The sequence below is a fragment of the Piliocolobus tephrosceles genome, chromosome 21 (genome assembly GCF_002776525.5).
Source record: "Piliocolobus tephrosceles isolate RC106 chromosome 21, ASM277652v3, whole genome shotgun sequence".
NCBI lineage: Eukaryota > Metazoa > Chordata > Mammalia > Primates > Cercopithecidae > Piliocolobus > Piliocolobus tephrosceles.
In genome coordinates, this window is record NC_045454.1 from 12,680,607 (window position 1) to 12,692,980 (window position 12,374).

Here is a 12,374-nt window from a genome sequence, read left to right on the forward strand (position 1 = left end):
CAAAAAAAAAAAAAAAAAAAAAATCGGGGAGCTAAGAGATCAGGAAAAAAGATAGGATGAGATAAGTAAGAGACAAAGGAAAAACCACACAAGCAGAGAGGAAGCAGGACAGTGTGTCTGCTCTGGGTCCGGCTGCTTTTCCGGTTTTAATCCCTTCCTGAGCCTGGCTGTGCACTCCTGCCTCCAAGTTCCGTGCAATGCCCTGTGTCTTTATAAGACATTCCTCCCTCTCTGCAGTTAGCTCCAGTGGGTTTCTGTTGCTTGCCAATCAGAGAACCTTGACATAACTGTAAGTCCGGGCCTTGGGGAGGAGGAGGGCGCGTGAGGGCGTGCGGTTGATACTCACAGAAATCGCTGTGCCTGCGCTGACGGTGGTAGGTGGAAGAAGAACTCCGCTGCCCTTTGCTGTGGCTGGTGCCTTTGCTGGAACTTGTTCCATTGGTGGTGTCGCTGGGCGCCCGCACCCGTGCCAGGGCCAGCCCTGGGGCGCCCCGGTCCCCACCCTCCTGTGAGAGGATGACAGATGAGGCTCTTCTGCACCCCAAATCCCTCCACCCAGGCATCATGCGTTCCCAAGGGCCCCTGGCGCCCACTGACCTCAGTCTTCCTGCCCAGCAGGAGGTAGGTGGCGGTCACTTCATTGTACTTCTGGCTGGTCAAGGCCTCTTTGATTTCTTCCCGTGTGTAGCCCATACCCACCATCACCTCTGGGAAGCGGGGATGGAGAGAAGGTTCAGACTTCCGGAAACTTTAACTTCTACCCATTTCTCTCTTTTTTTTTTTTTGAGACGGGGTGTCTCTCTGTCACCCAGGCTGGAGTGCAGTGGCACAATCACAGCTCACTGCAGCCTCGGCCTCCCCAGGCTCAGCTGATCCTCCCACCTAGGTTTTTGTATTTTTAGTAGAGACAGGGTTTTGCTATGTTATCCAGGCTGGTCTGAAATTCCTGGGCACAAGCAATCCACCCACCTGGGCCTCCCAAAGTGCTGGGATTACAGGCATAAGCCACTGCACCTGACCCACTTCCACCCATTTCCGTATCATTCAGCGGTGTCTGCTCTTTGACCTGTCCAGTACCCATCCTCAAGGCCTTCCCAACAGCACGCTGATTTCCTCTGAGAGAACATTCTTGGCCGGGCGCGGTGGCTCACGCCTGTAATCCCAGCACTTTGGGAGGCCGAGGCAGGCAGATCACGAGGTCAGGGGATCTGGACCATCCTGGCTAACACAGTGAAACCCCGTCTCTACTAAAAATATGAAAAAATTGGCCAGTCGTGGTGGTGGGCACCTGTAGTCCCGACTACTCGGGAGGCTGAGGCAGGAGAATGGGGTGAAACCAGGAGGCAGAGCTTGCAGTGCGCCAAGATCCCGCCACTGCACTCTAGCCTGGGCTACAAAGTGAGACTCTGTCTCAAAAAAAAAAAAAAAGAAAGAAAGAAAGAAAGAACATTATTTCCGCTCAGATGACGTGGATGGCCCCTCTGCTCCAATCTTAAGGCAAGCAGATAACCCAGGTCTGGCTAATTAGTGTGTTCTACACCCAGAGCCACACTGACTGGTTCATTGCAGGCATGTGACCCAGATCTGCTTGCCTCCTAGGGTGACAGCAGCCTGGCAAAAAGCTACCATAGAAAACATTCCCCAAAACTGTCTCTGAGCACCTGGATTCAACTGTGCCTGAAGGCTGCATACTCTATTCATTTTAGTTATGTGACAGAATAAATGATCACTATTAGGTTAAACCATACAAAATTGGTGGTACTGACAATTTTAAACCAATAAAATGGCAATTTCATATGGTTCAACTTTTTGTTGTGTTCAACCTATTAATATAATTAGGTTGATGCAAAAGTAATTCCGGATTTTGCCATTTAACGGTAAATACCATAATTATTATTATTATTTTAGATGGAATTTTGCTCATCGCCCAGGGTGGAGTGCAGCGGCGTGATCTCAGCTCACTGCAACTTCTGCCTCCCGGATTCAAGCAATTCTCATGCCTCAGCCTCCTGAGGAGCTGGGATTATGGGTGCCCGCCACCACACTCATCTAATTTTTGTATTCTTAGTAGAGACGAGGTTTCATCATGTTGGCCAGGCTGGTCTCGAACTCCTGACCTCAGGTGATCTGTCAGCCTCAGCCTCCCAAAGTGCTGAGATTATAGGCATGAGCCACTGCGCCTGGCCCTTTTTCTTTTGAGACAGGGTCTCACCCTGTCGCCTGGAGTGCAGTGGCATGACCATAGCTCACTGCAGCCTCAAATTGTTGGGCTCAAGGGATCCTCCTACCTCAGCTTCCTGAGTAGCTGAGACTACAGGTGCACACCACCACAAATGGTGGCTAACTTTTTATTTTTATTTTTTTGTACAGACAGGGTCCCCCTATGTTGGCCAGGCTGGTCTCCAACTCCTGAGCTCAAGTGATTCTCCTACCTTGACCTCCCAAAGAGCTGGGATTACAGGCATGAGCCACCTCGCCTGGTCTCTTTTTATGTCTTAATATCAAAGTGAGCACGGGCCAGAGGCAGTGGCTCACACCTGTGATCCCGAAAATTTGGGAGGCTGAGGCGGGCAGATCACCTGAGGTCAGGAGTTCGAGACTAGCATGGCCAACAGGGCAAAACCCTGTCTCTACTAAAAATAACAAAAATTAGCTGGGCATGGTGGCAGGCGCCTGTGGACCCAGCTACTTGGGAGGCTGAGGCACAAGAATCTCTTGATTCTGGGAGGTGGAGGTTGCAGTGAGCTGAGACTGAGCCACTGCACTCCATCCTGGGTGACAGGGTGGCTCTCCCTGACCCTCACCGATTCTCTTGGTGTCCCCGAAGTCCTCCTCGGGCTCTGTGTATGGCTTCAGTTCCTCACCCTCATAGCCAATGTTGATCCATTTGTCTTTCATGATTTGCTGCAGGCATCAGGAGCAGGGAAGGGGGAAGACAGGTATCAGAAGGAATCATACAGCTTCCCGCCTCCCAGAGGCCCCCAGGTGGGGCTACCTGCCCTGTGCCAAACCTCCGAGGCCTAACACCCAGTATTGCGGGCTTCCTAAGAGATAGCGCCTCCCGGGCCTCCCTCTCCCCCACGTCCCCTGCCGGAGCCTCCTGATGCCACCCTCCCTCCTCCGCATCATCTGGGTCCCTGGCACCCTGTCATCATCCTAGGAGCTCATTAGCTAATTACTGGCAAGGCGGGGAGTGGGTGAGCCTGTCGGGGGGGTGGCGTCAGGACAGGCCTGGGAGCTTTTCCCTGGACGGCCTGTCTACCCCCACTCACCAGCAGCAGATCTTAGGTGGGCACGGGAGAGGAAAAGTGTGTCAAGAAGGCTTTTGTGGGTGAGGGCAGGCAGAGTTTAGGGGAGTCAGGAGACAAGAAGGGCCCCCGCTGGCTGTGAGGCTGGGCTCACCTCGAGAGTACAGCGTTTAGCTGGGTTCAGCACCAAAAATCTCCGCAGGATGCTCTCACAGTCTGTTGACATGTAGAAAGGGACCCGGTACTTCCCTCTGAGGACTCGCTCCCGCAGCTCCTGCAGGGAGGGGGTTACTGGAGGCGGGGGGTCTGCCTCGCCCCCCACCTATTACACACACACATGCACGCACACACATACACACACTGTGACACACATACACCTACTCACACATACTACATATGCACACATCCACACACATCCACACTACACACGCACACATCCACACACGCGCACACATACACGTGCGCACACGCACATACACACATACATGGCACATACACACGCACACACACATACACATATACACTCACGCATACACTCTCACACACAGACACACACACACACACCTTTGTCCCAGCCCCTTTGATAGAAGTGACAGAAGCTCTGAGTCCCAGCTCTTGACAAGGTAGGCAAAACCTCATCCCTCTCTCCTGACCTCAGTTCCCTATCCATAAAATGGGAACATCATATGGACCCTGCAATTAAAAAAAAAAAAATTCTTGGCCAGGCGTGGAGGCCAAGACGGGAGGATCGCTTGAGCCCAGGAGTTTAAGAACAGCCTGGGCAACACAGAGAGACCTCATCTCTACAAAAAATACAAAATGACCTGAGCATGGTGGTGCACACCAGTAATCCAAACATTTTGGGAGGCCGAGGGAGGGGGATCACTTGAACCCAGGAGTTCAAGACCAGCCTGAACAACCAGTCTGCCTCTACAAAAAAACAAAAAACAAACAAACAAAAAACCTAAGCTACATAACTTTTCATTCAGAGGAAAACTTGCAGATAAAGTTCATTCTCTGGCCAGGCACGGTGGCTTACACTTGTAATCCCAGCACTTTGGGATGCAGAGATGGGTAGATCGCCTGAGGTCAGGAGTTTGAGACCAGCCTGGCTAACATGGTGAAACCCTATCTCCACTAAAAATACAAAAATTAGCTGGGTTTGGTGGTGGCTGCCTGTAGTCCCAGCTAGTTGGGAGGCTGAGGCACGAGAATCGCTTAAACTCTCAGGAGGTGGAGGTTGCAGTGAGTTGAGATCACGCCACTGCACTTCAGCCTGGGTGACAGGGCAAGATTCCGTCTCAAAAAAAAAAAAAAAGGAAGTTTATTTATTCTCTAAGTCAGGTAAGAGGGAGGTAGGTAAGTGAGTCAGCCACTGGGGCCTCAGTCTCCTTGTCTGTGAAAGGGATTACAGGACCCACTTCACATGCTTGCTGCCAGGGTACAAGTGAGTTAATATCTGTAAAAATGTGGCCAGGTGCCTTGGCTCACACCTGTAATTCCAACACTTTGGGAGGCTAAGGCAGGTGGATCACCTGAGGTCAGGAGATTGAGACCAGCCTGGCCAACATGGCGAAACCCCATCTCTATTTAAAAAAAAAAAAAAATACAAAAATGAGCCAGATGTGGTAGCGGAAGCCTGTAATCCCAGCTACGCGGGAGGCTGAGGCAGGAGAATCACTTGAACCCAGGAGGCGGAGGTTGCAGTGAGCCGAGATCGCGCCACTGCACTCCAGCCTGGGCGACAGAGCAAGACTCCGTCTCGGGAAAAAAAAAAAAATCTGTAAAGTGCTTACCACATGCCTGTCCCAGAGCCAGTGGTATGTAAATATGAGATTCACTCAAGGGCAAGGAGAAGACCCACTGCCCCTCCTGCCTTCCCATCTCTCCCCTCCCCAAGCCATGCCTGTTGTCCAAAGATACACTCCTCAAGGCCATTCATGGATTTATCTGATGGCTTTCTCTTTAAGGGCCATTTATGAGAGGCCCTACCAAAGCTGTGAAAAATCAGGTAAATCCATGGCTTGGCAGACCGGGGGAGCTCTTTCCACCTGAATAAAAAACTGCAACAGCCAGGCGTGGTGGCTCACGCCTATAATCCCAGCACTTTGGGAGGCCGAGGGGGGAAGATCGCTTGAGCCCGCGAGTTCGAGACCAGCCTGGGCAACACAGTGAGACTCCGTTTCTACAAAAATTACAAAAATTAGCCAGGTGTGGTGGTATATGCCTGTGGTCCCAGCTACTCGGGAGGCTGAAGCAGGAGGATTGCTTGAGCCTGGGAGGCTGAGGTTGCACCGAGCTGTGACTGCACCACTGCACTCCAGCCTGGGTGACTGAGTGAGACCTTGTCTCAAAAAACAAACAAACAAAAAAACGGAGGGAGGTAGAAAACCGGTAGGAATGAAGTGAGCTTGGGGGGTGAACAGGACTCCTTTGGGACAGGGTCCTCTGCTGGGGCATTCTCCTAAAATGGCTGAAAGATGCTCATGCCGGGGGAGCCTCTGCAGATCATAAAGGGCTATTAATATTTAATGTGGATCACTTTCAGGACACTTACCCCTTAGCAGGCAGTGTTCTAAGTGCTTTATGCATGTTACATCAATTTTCACAACACCACGAAGCCCAGCTATAGTGCCCACTTTCCAGACGAGGAGGTTGAGGCCCGGAAGGGTTTGGTCACTTGCCCCAGAATTGCACAGCCAGAAAGTGGCAGGGCCTTGGCTCTGGAGCCTGTGCTGTGTGACCACCATGCCACACTGCCTGTCATGTGATGGGGAGAAGCAGCCATCAGGCCACCACTGCCACGTCCAGCACAGCTCCCAAGCATGATGCTGTGGCCAGATGCCAAGCTCCAGTGAAGGGCTTAACACACGCAGACGGGCTGCAAGCAGATGTTTGTTTGTTTTTTTTTTTTAAAGAGACAGGCTCTTGCTCTGTCACCCAAGCTGGATGCAGTGGTGTGATCACAGTTTGCTGTAGCCTGGAACTCCTGGGCTCAAACAATTCTCCCACCTCAGCATCCCAAGTAGCTGGGACTACAAGGCATGCACCACAATGCCCAGCTAATTTAAAAAATATATATATTTTTTGTAGAGATGGGGTCTTGAAATGTTGCCCAGGCTGGTGTCAAACTCTTCTTATTTTTTTGAGATGGAGTCTTGCTCTGTCGTCCAGGCTGGAGTGCAGAGGTGCAATCTCGGCTCACTGGAGCCTCTGCCTCCTAGGTTCAAGTGATTCTCCTGCCTCAGTCTCCCGAGTAGCTGGGACTACAGGCATGCGCCACCACACCTGGCTACTTTTTGTATTTTTAGTAGAGACGGGGTTTCACCACGTTGGCCACGCTGGTCTCGAACTACTGACCTCCAGTGATCTGCCCGCCTCGGCCACCAAAGGTGCTGGAATTACAGGCGTGAGCCACCACACCTGTCCTGAATACTCTTAATGTCTTCATCTTATAGGTGGGAAATTGAGGTTCAGAAAAGGACATGTCCAAGGTCACTCAGAGAGGAATTGACAGAGCTAGAACCTGCCTCTTCTCAGCTGTGTGCCTCCTTTGCCCAGCAAGGCCAGGGGTGCCTGGTGGGAACACCAGGATGGCAGAAAGTGACAAGGTCCTGGGGCAGGTGAGACACTGGCCTGGCCCTTCAAAAAGGTGTCTTAGCTTCATGCTGGAGGCTCAGAAAAATTATTCTGTGACTGCACCTCCCTACCCCAGGCTTCAGCTATGGCCCGAGTGTCAGGGGCTTGTTTGTTTGTTTTGTTTTGTTTTGAGACAGAGTCTTGCTCTGTCGTCCAGGCTGGAGTGCAGTGGTGTGATCTCGGCTCACTGCAACCTCTGCCTCCCTGGTTCAAGCAATACTCCTGCTTCAGCCTCCCGAGTAGTTAGGATTACAGGTGTGAGCCACCACACACGGCTAATTTTTGTGTTTTTAGTAGAGACGGGATTTTACCATGTTGGCCAGGCTGGTCTTGAACTCCTGACCTCAGGTGATCTGCCTGCCTCAGCCTCCCAAAGTGCTGAGATTACAGGCGTGAGCCACCGCGCCCGGCCAGGAGGCTGTCTTGAATGAGCACTTTGCATCCCAGATCTCAGCCAGTCCTTAAAAATCACTGCCACAAGGTTGGTATCATCTTTTTTTTTTTTGGGGGGACAGAGTCTTGCTCTGTCGCCTAGGCTGGAGTGCGGTGGCGCCATCTCGGCTCACTGCAAGCTCCGCCTCCTGGGTTCACACCATTCTCCGGCTTCAGCCTCCTGAGTAGCTGGGATTACAGGCACACGCCACGACGCCCAGCTTATTTTTTGTATTTTTAGTAGAGACAGGGTTTCACCGTGTTAGCCAGGATGGTCTCGATCTCCTGACCTCGTGATCCGCCCGCCTCGGCCTCCCAAAGTGCTGGGATTACAGGCGTGAGCCACCACGCCCGGCCTACAGGGTTGGTATCTTTATGATCCTCATTGAACAGCAGGTAAGACTGAGGCTTGGAGGGGTTGGCTACTTGGCCAAGGCCACTGTGAAGAAGGGACTCCCTCCTCTTCATCACTGAGGGCTCTGCTTTGATAGTCTGTCCCCTGCAAGTATTTCCCTGACTTTCCAATTTCAGATCACAGTACATGCTCCTCATGGACCACGCAGAGCAGAGCAGAGCGTCCCAGCTGCAAAATTCCTGCTCCAATGCACCCCGGATTCCAATCGAGAGGAAACACCAGGCAACCCAAATTGAGGGACGTTCTGCAAAATTAACCGGCCTGAACTAATCGATAATGTCAATGTCACGAAAGACAAAAGAGAGGCTGAGAACTGTTCCGGATGAAAGGAGACACAAGAGATGGCGCAGCTAAATGCAACTCGGGGACCCAAGTGGATCCCTGACTGGGAAAAAAAAATAGCTGCCAAAGATATTCGTGGGATGATGGATGAAATCTGAGTATGGGCCATGGGGTGGAGGCCAGGATTATACCACTGTTGTATTTCCTGTATGTCACCATCAACAGGAAAACGCCCCTGGTCTCAGGAGATAACCCGCTGTCGCCTTTAGGGATAAAAGGACACAGTGTCTGCAACTGTCAAATGTCTCATCAATACCAATGACGGCAGCAAAGATCATGTGCAAATACAGACAGATACAGCAAATGTGGACACAGGCCAGCGATTGTGAAGCTCCTGAAACATACCATGTGTTATTCGCTCTATTGTTGCAACTTTTCCATAGATTGGCAACGGTTCAAAATAAAAAGTTCAAAGGAAAAAAAAAAATAAAACAAGCAACAACTCAGCCCACACCTCCCACCCCCTTACAATATTCCCCCCATCCCGCATAGCACTGGCCAGCATCTGATATCGTATCTAGTTTGCGTATTTGTTTTGTTAGCTGCCTGGCTCCAGTAGGAATGTTAGTCTGAGAAGACAGGAATTGTTTTGTTTGAAGCGAAGGGCACAATTCGATGGTTTTTAGTATACGCACGGAGTTGTACAATCATTACTACATTCAATTTTATTTATTTATTTTTTTGAGACAGAGTGTCGCTCCGTCACCCAGGCTGGAGTGCAATGGCACGATCTCGACTCACTGCAACCTCCACCTCCCGGGTTCAAGCAATTCTCCTGCCTCAGCCTCCCGAGTAGCTGGGATTACAGGCGCCCACCACCACGCCCAGTTAATTTTTGTATTTTTAGTAGAGATGGGGTTTCACCATGTTGGCCAGGCTGGTCTCGAACTCCTGACCTCAAGTGATCTGCCTGCCTCAGCCTCCCAAAGCGCTGGGATTACAGGAGTGAGCCACCAGGCCGGCCACTACATTCAATTTTAGAATATTTTTCATCCCCTCAAAAGAAACCCTGTACCTTTTAGCAATCAGCCTCCAACTCGCTTCTCCCCACCAGCCTCAGGAAACCAGTAATCCACTTTCTGTCTCTATGGATTTGCCTATTGTGGACATTTCACATTAATGGAATCATGCACTCTGTGGCCTTACGTGGCTGGCTTCTGTCACTTAGCACAATGTTTTCAGGGTTCACCCATGGCGCAGCATATACGAGGGCAGGGAGTTTTTGTTTGTTTTTTAATTTCTTTTTGGAGACAGGGTCTCCCCGTGTCACCCAGGTTGGAGGGCAGTAGCACGATCTCAGCTCACTGCAGTCTTGATCTCCCAGGCTCAAGTGATCCTCCCGCATCAGCCTCCCAAGTAGCTGGGACTACAGGCGTGTGCCATTATGCCCGGTTAATTTTTGTATTTTTTGTAGAGACAGTGTCTCCCTATGTTGCCCAGGCTGGTCTCGAACTCCCAGGATCAAGTGATCCTCCCGCCTCTGCCTCCCAAAGTGCTGGGATTATAGGCATGAGCCACCGCACCCAGCCAAGCGGGAGTTTTTGTTCTCGCCTTACATGCAAAGCCCAAAACAGAGCCTGACACAGAGAAGTGGGCCATAAATATTAGCTCAGTGAACGGATGAGTCAGGATTTGAACTCAAGCCTGTTGGCTGCAAAGATCATGCCCTTAACCCCAGCATGGCACAGTCCATCCGGCCGGCTCACTGCAGAGGGGACTTGAATCCTGCCTGTCCCGTCTTTCCATGGGAACTCAGGCCAGTCCCACCACTGAGGCCCTCTGTAGGGGAGGGGTGTGGGGGATGGGGGCCTGACTGTTGGGAGGGGCTGACACCCCCGCACCCAGCCCCGCCCGGTACCTTGAGGTTGTGCCCGTCGAAGGGCAGGGAGCCGCTGACGAGGGTGTACAGGATGACTCCCAGGCTCCAGATGTCCACTTCCGGCCCGTCGTACTTCTTGCCCTGAAACAGCTCCGGGGCAGCATATGGGGGGCTCCCACAGAATGTGTCCAGCTTTGAGCCCAGCGTGAACTCGTTGCTGAAGCCAAAGTCAGCGATCTTGATGTTGGCCTCGGCGTCCAGCAAGAGGTTCTCAGCCTGCGGGGAGAGGAGGAGAGGGACTGGAGGCCAAAGCCCTTCGCGGACATGGGAGGCGGACAGCAGCACAGGTTCTAGGGTTGGCCCCCAGGGATCAATTCTTGGGCCTGTTCCTTACTCGCTGCCTGACCTTAGGTAGTGACTTCACCTCACTGAGCCTCAGTTTCCTCATCCAAAGAATGGGGATAATCTTAGTCCCTACTTCACAGAGTAGTTTGAGAATTATGAGTTAACCTGCATAGAAAACCTAGCACGGGCTGGGCACGGTGGCTCACCCCTGTAATCCCAGCACTTTGGGAAGCTGAGGTGGGTGGATCACCTGAGGTCAGGAGTTCAAGACCAGCCTGACCAACATGGAGAAACCCCGTCTCTACTAAAAATACAAAATTAGCCGGGCATGGTGGCACATGCCTGTAATCCCAACTACTCAGGAGGCTGAGGCAGGAGAATCGCTTGAACCCAGGAGGCGGAGGTTGCGGTGAGCCGAGATCACGCCATTGCACTCCAGCCTAGGCAACGAGAACGAAACTCTGTCTCAAAAACACATTAAAATAAAAATGAGCTGCCATGGTGGTATGCGCCAGTAGTCCCAGGTACTCAGGAGGCTGAGGCACAAAAATTGCTTGAAACTGGGAGGCAGAGGTTGCACTGAGCTAAGACTATGCCACTGTACTCCAGCCTGGGCAACAGAGTGAGAACTTGTCTCAAAAAATAAGAAAAGCAGCTGGGTGCGGTGGCTCACACCTACAATCCCAGCACTTTGGGGGGCCGAGATGGGCGGATCACAAGGTCAGGAGATCAAGACCATCCTGGTTAACATAGTGAAACCCCGTCTCTACTAAAAAATACAAAAATAAATTAGCCGGGCGTGGTGGCAGGTGCCTGTAGTCCCAGCTACTCGGGAGGCTGACGCAGGAGAATGGCGTGAACCCGGGAGGCAGAGCTTGCAGTGAGCCGAGATTGTGCCACTGCACTCCAGCCTGGGCGACAGAGCTCCATCTCGGGAAAAAAATAAAATAAAAGCTAAAACAATATTTCATACCCAGTGAACACTATGGAATATCACTATTACCCTGTGTGGTCTGCAGAGCTGGGGGTCTTCAGGTAATCTCCTGCCCCTCTTGGAGCCTCAGGTTACCCAGCAGAAACAAAATAAGGCCTGACTGCTCAAGACCCAGGAAAATGAAAGCAATAATTTAATCCTGGTTGCATACCTACCATGCACCGGGCTCTGTTGACTATCAATTATAACAGTGTCCGTCTGCATAATGTGAAGGTGAAACTACAGACTCTTGGAGAATACAAGCTGCAAATCCCAGCTCCACCACTTACTTGCTATGGGACTTTAGGTGGGTTACCAGACCTCTCTGTGCCTCAGTTTCCTTGTATGTAAACCGAGGGTGATCCCGACACCTGCCTCAAGCACTGTTGTGGGTTTAAGCGTAAAGTGCTCACAGCAGCCCCTAGAACGCAGTCAGTGATCGGTAAACATTTCCTGGCCGGACGCTGTGGCTCACGCCTGTAATCTCAGCACTTTGGGAGGCCAAGGCAGGCGGATCTCCTGAGGTCAGGAGTTCGAGACTAGCTTGGGCAACATGGTGAAACCCCGTCTCTACTAAGAATACAAAAATTAGCCAGGTGTAGTGGCGGGCGCCTGTAATCCCAGCAACTCGCGAGGCTGAGGCAGGAGAATCGTGTGAGCTGAGACTGCATCACTGTACTCCAGCCTGGGCAACACAGCGAGACTCCATCTCAAAAACAAATAAACGTTCTGTATTGTTATAAAGTTTTGTCTATTTTTTTGTGGCATGCAGTCTTACAATTGCCATTTCACAGGGGAGGAAACAGAGGCTCAGGGAGGCCACACCTCATGCCCATTGCAAGAAAGCAGAACTAGAATCTAAACAAGGCCACCCATTTCCACAGCGCGTGGAGGAAGAAGCCTCCAGCCTTCTGACTACAAACAGACGCAGAGTTCCACTTTTCAAAACGTTACCCGCGTCTGGTCCATCCCAACTGCGGTCCTTCCCTCGCCCAGGTCACCAGCATCCCTGGCTTCCTCCCAGGTCTCCCTATGTCTCCTGGTTTATTTCTGGACCACACTTCCCCAGCTCCTGCCCCAGTAAAGTCCCAAACCCTACAAAGACACAGCAGAGAGCTCCTCCCCAAACCTGAATCTAATAGCATCTGGCTTGCTCAGGGC

The 12,374-nt window shown here is 51.6% G+C and overlaps 1 protein-coding gene across 3 annotated transcripts in view; it reads right to left on the bottom strand.

Moving 5' to 3' along the window:
- MARK4 (microtubule affinity regulating kinase 4) overlaps positions 1 to 12,374 on the bottom strand; it is a 54,243-nt gene that overhangs the window by 23,481 nt on the left and 18,388 nt on the right. For all 3 annotated transcript variants that reach the window (XM_023182415.2, XM_026457338.1, XM_026457339.2), the window contains 5 exons: positions 9,935 to 10,171; positions 3,403 to 3,522; positions 2,805 to 2,904; positions 598 to 707; positions 347 to 506 (listed from right to left, as the gene is read on the bottom strand). In XM_023182415.2, coding sequence (XP_023038183.1) covers positions 347 to 506; positions 598 to 707; positions 2,805 to 2,904; positions 3,403 to 3,522; positions 9,935 to 10,171 — 727 coding nt within the window. The remainder of the gene's footprint in view (positions 1 to 346; positions 507 to 597; positions 708 to 2,804; positions 2,905 to 3,402; positions 3,523 to 9,934; positions 10,172 to 12,374) is intronic.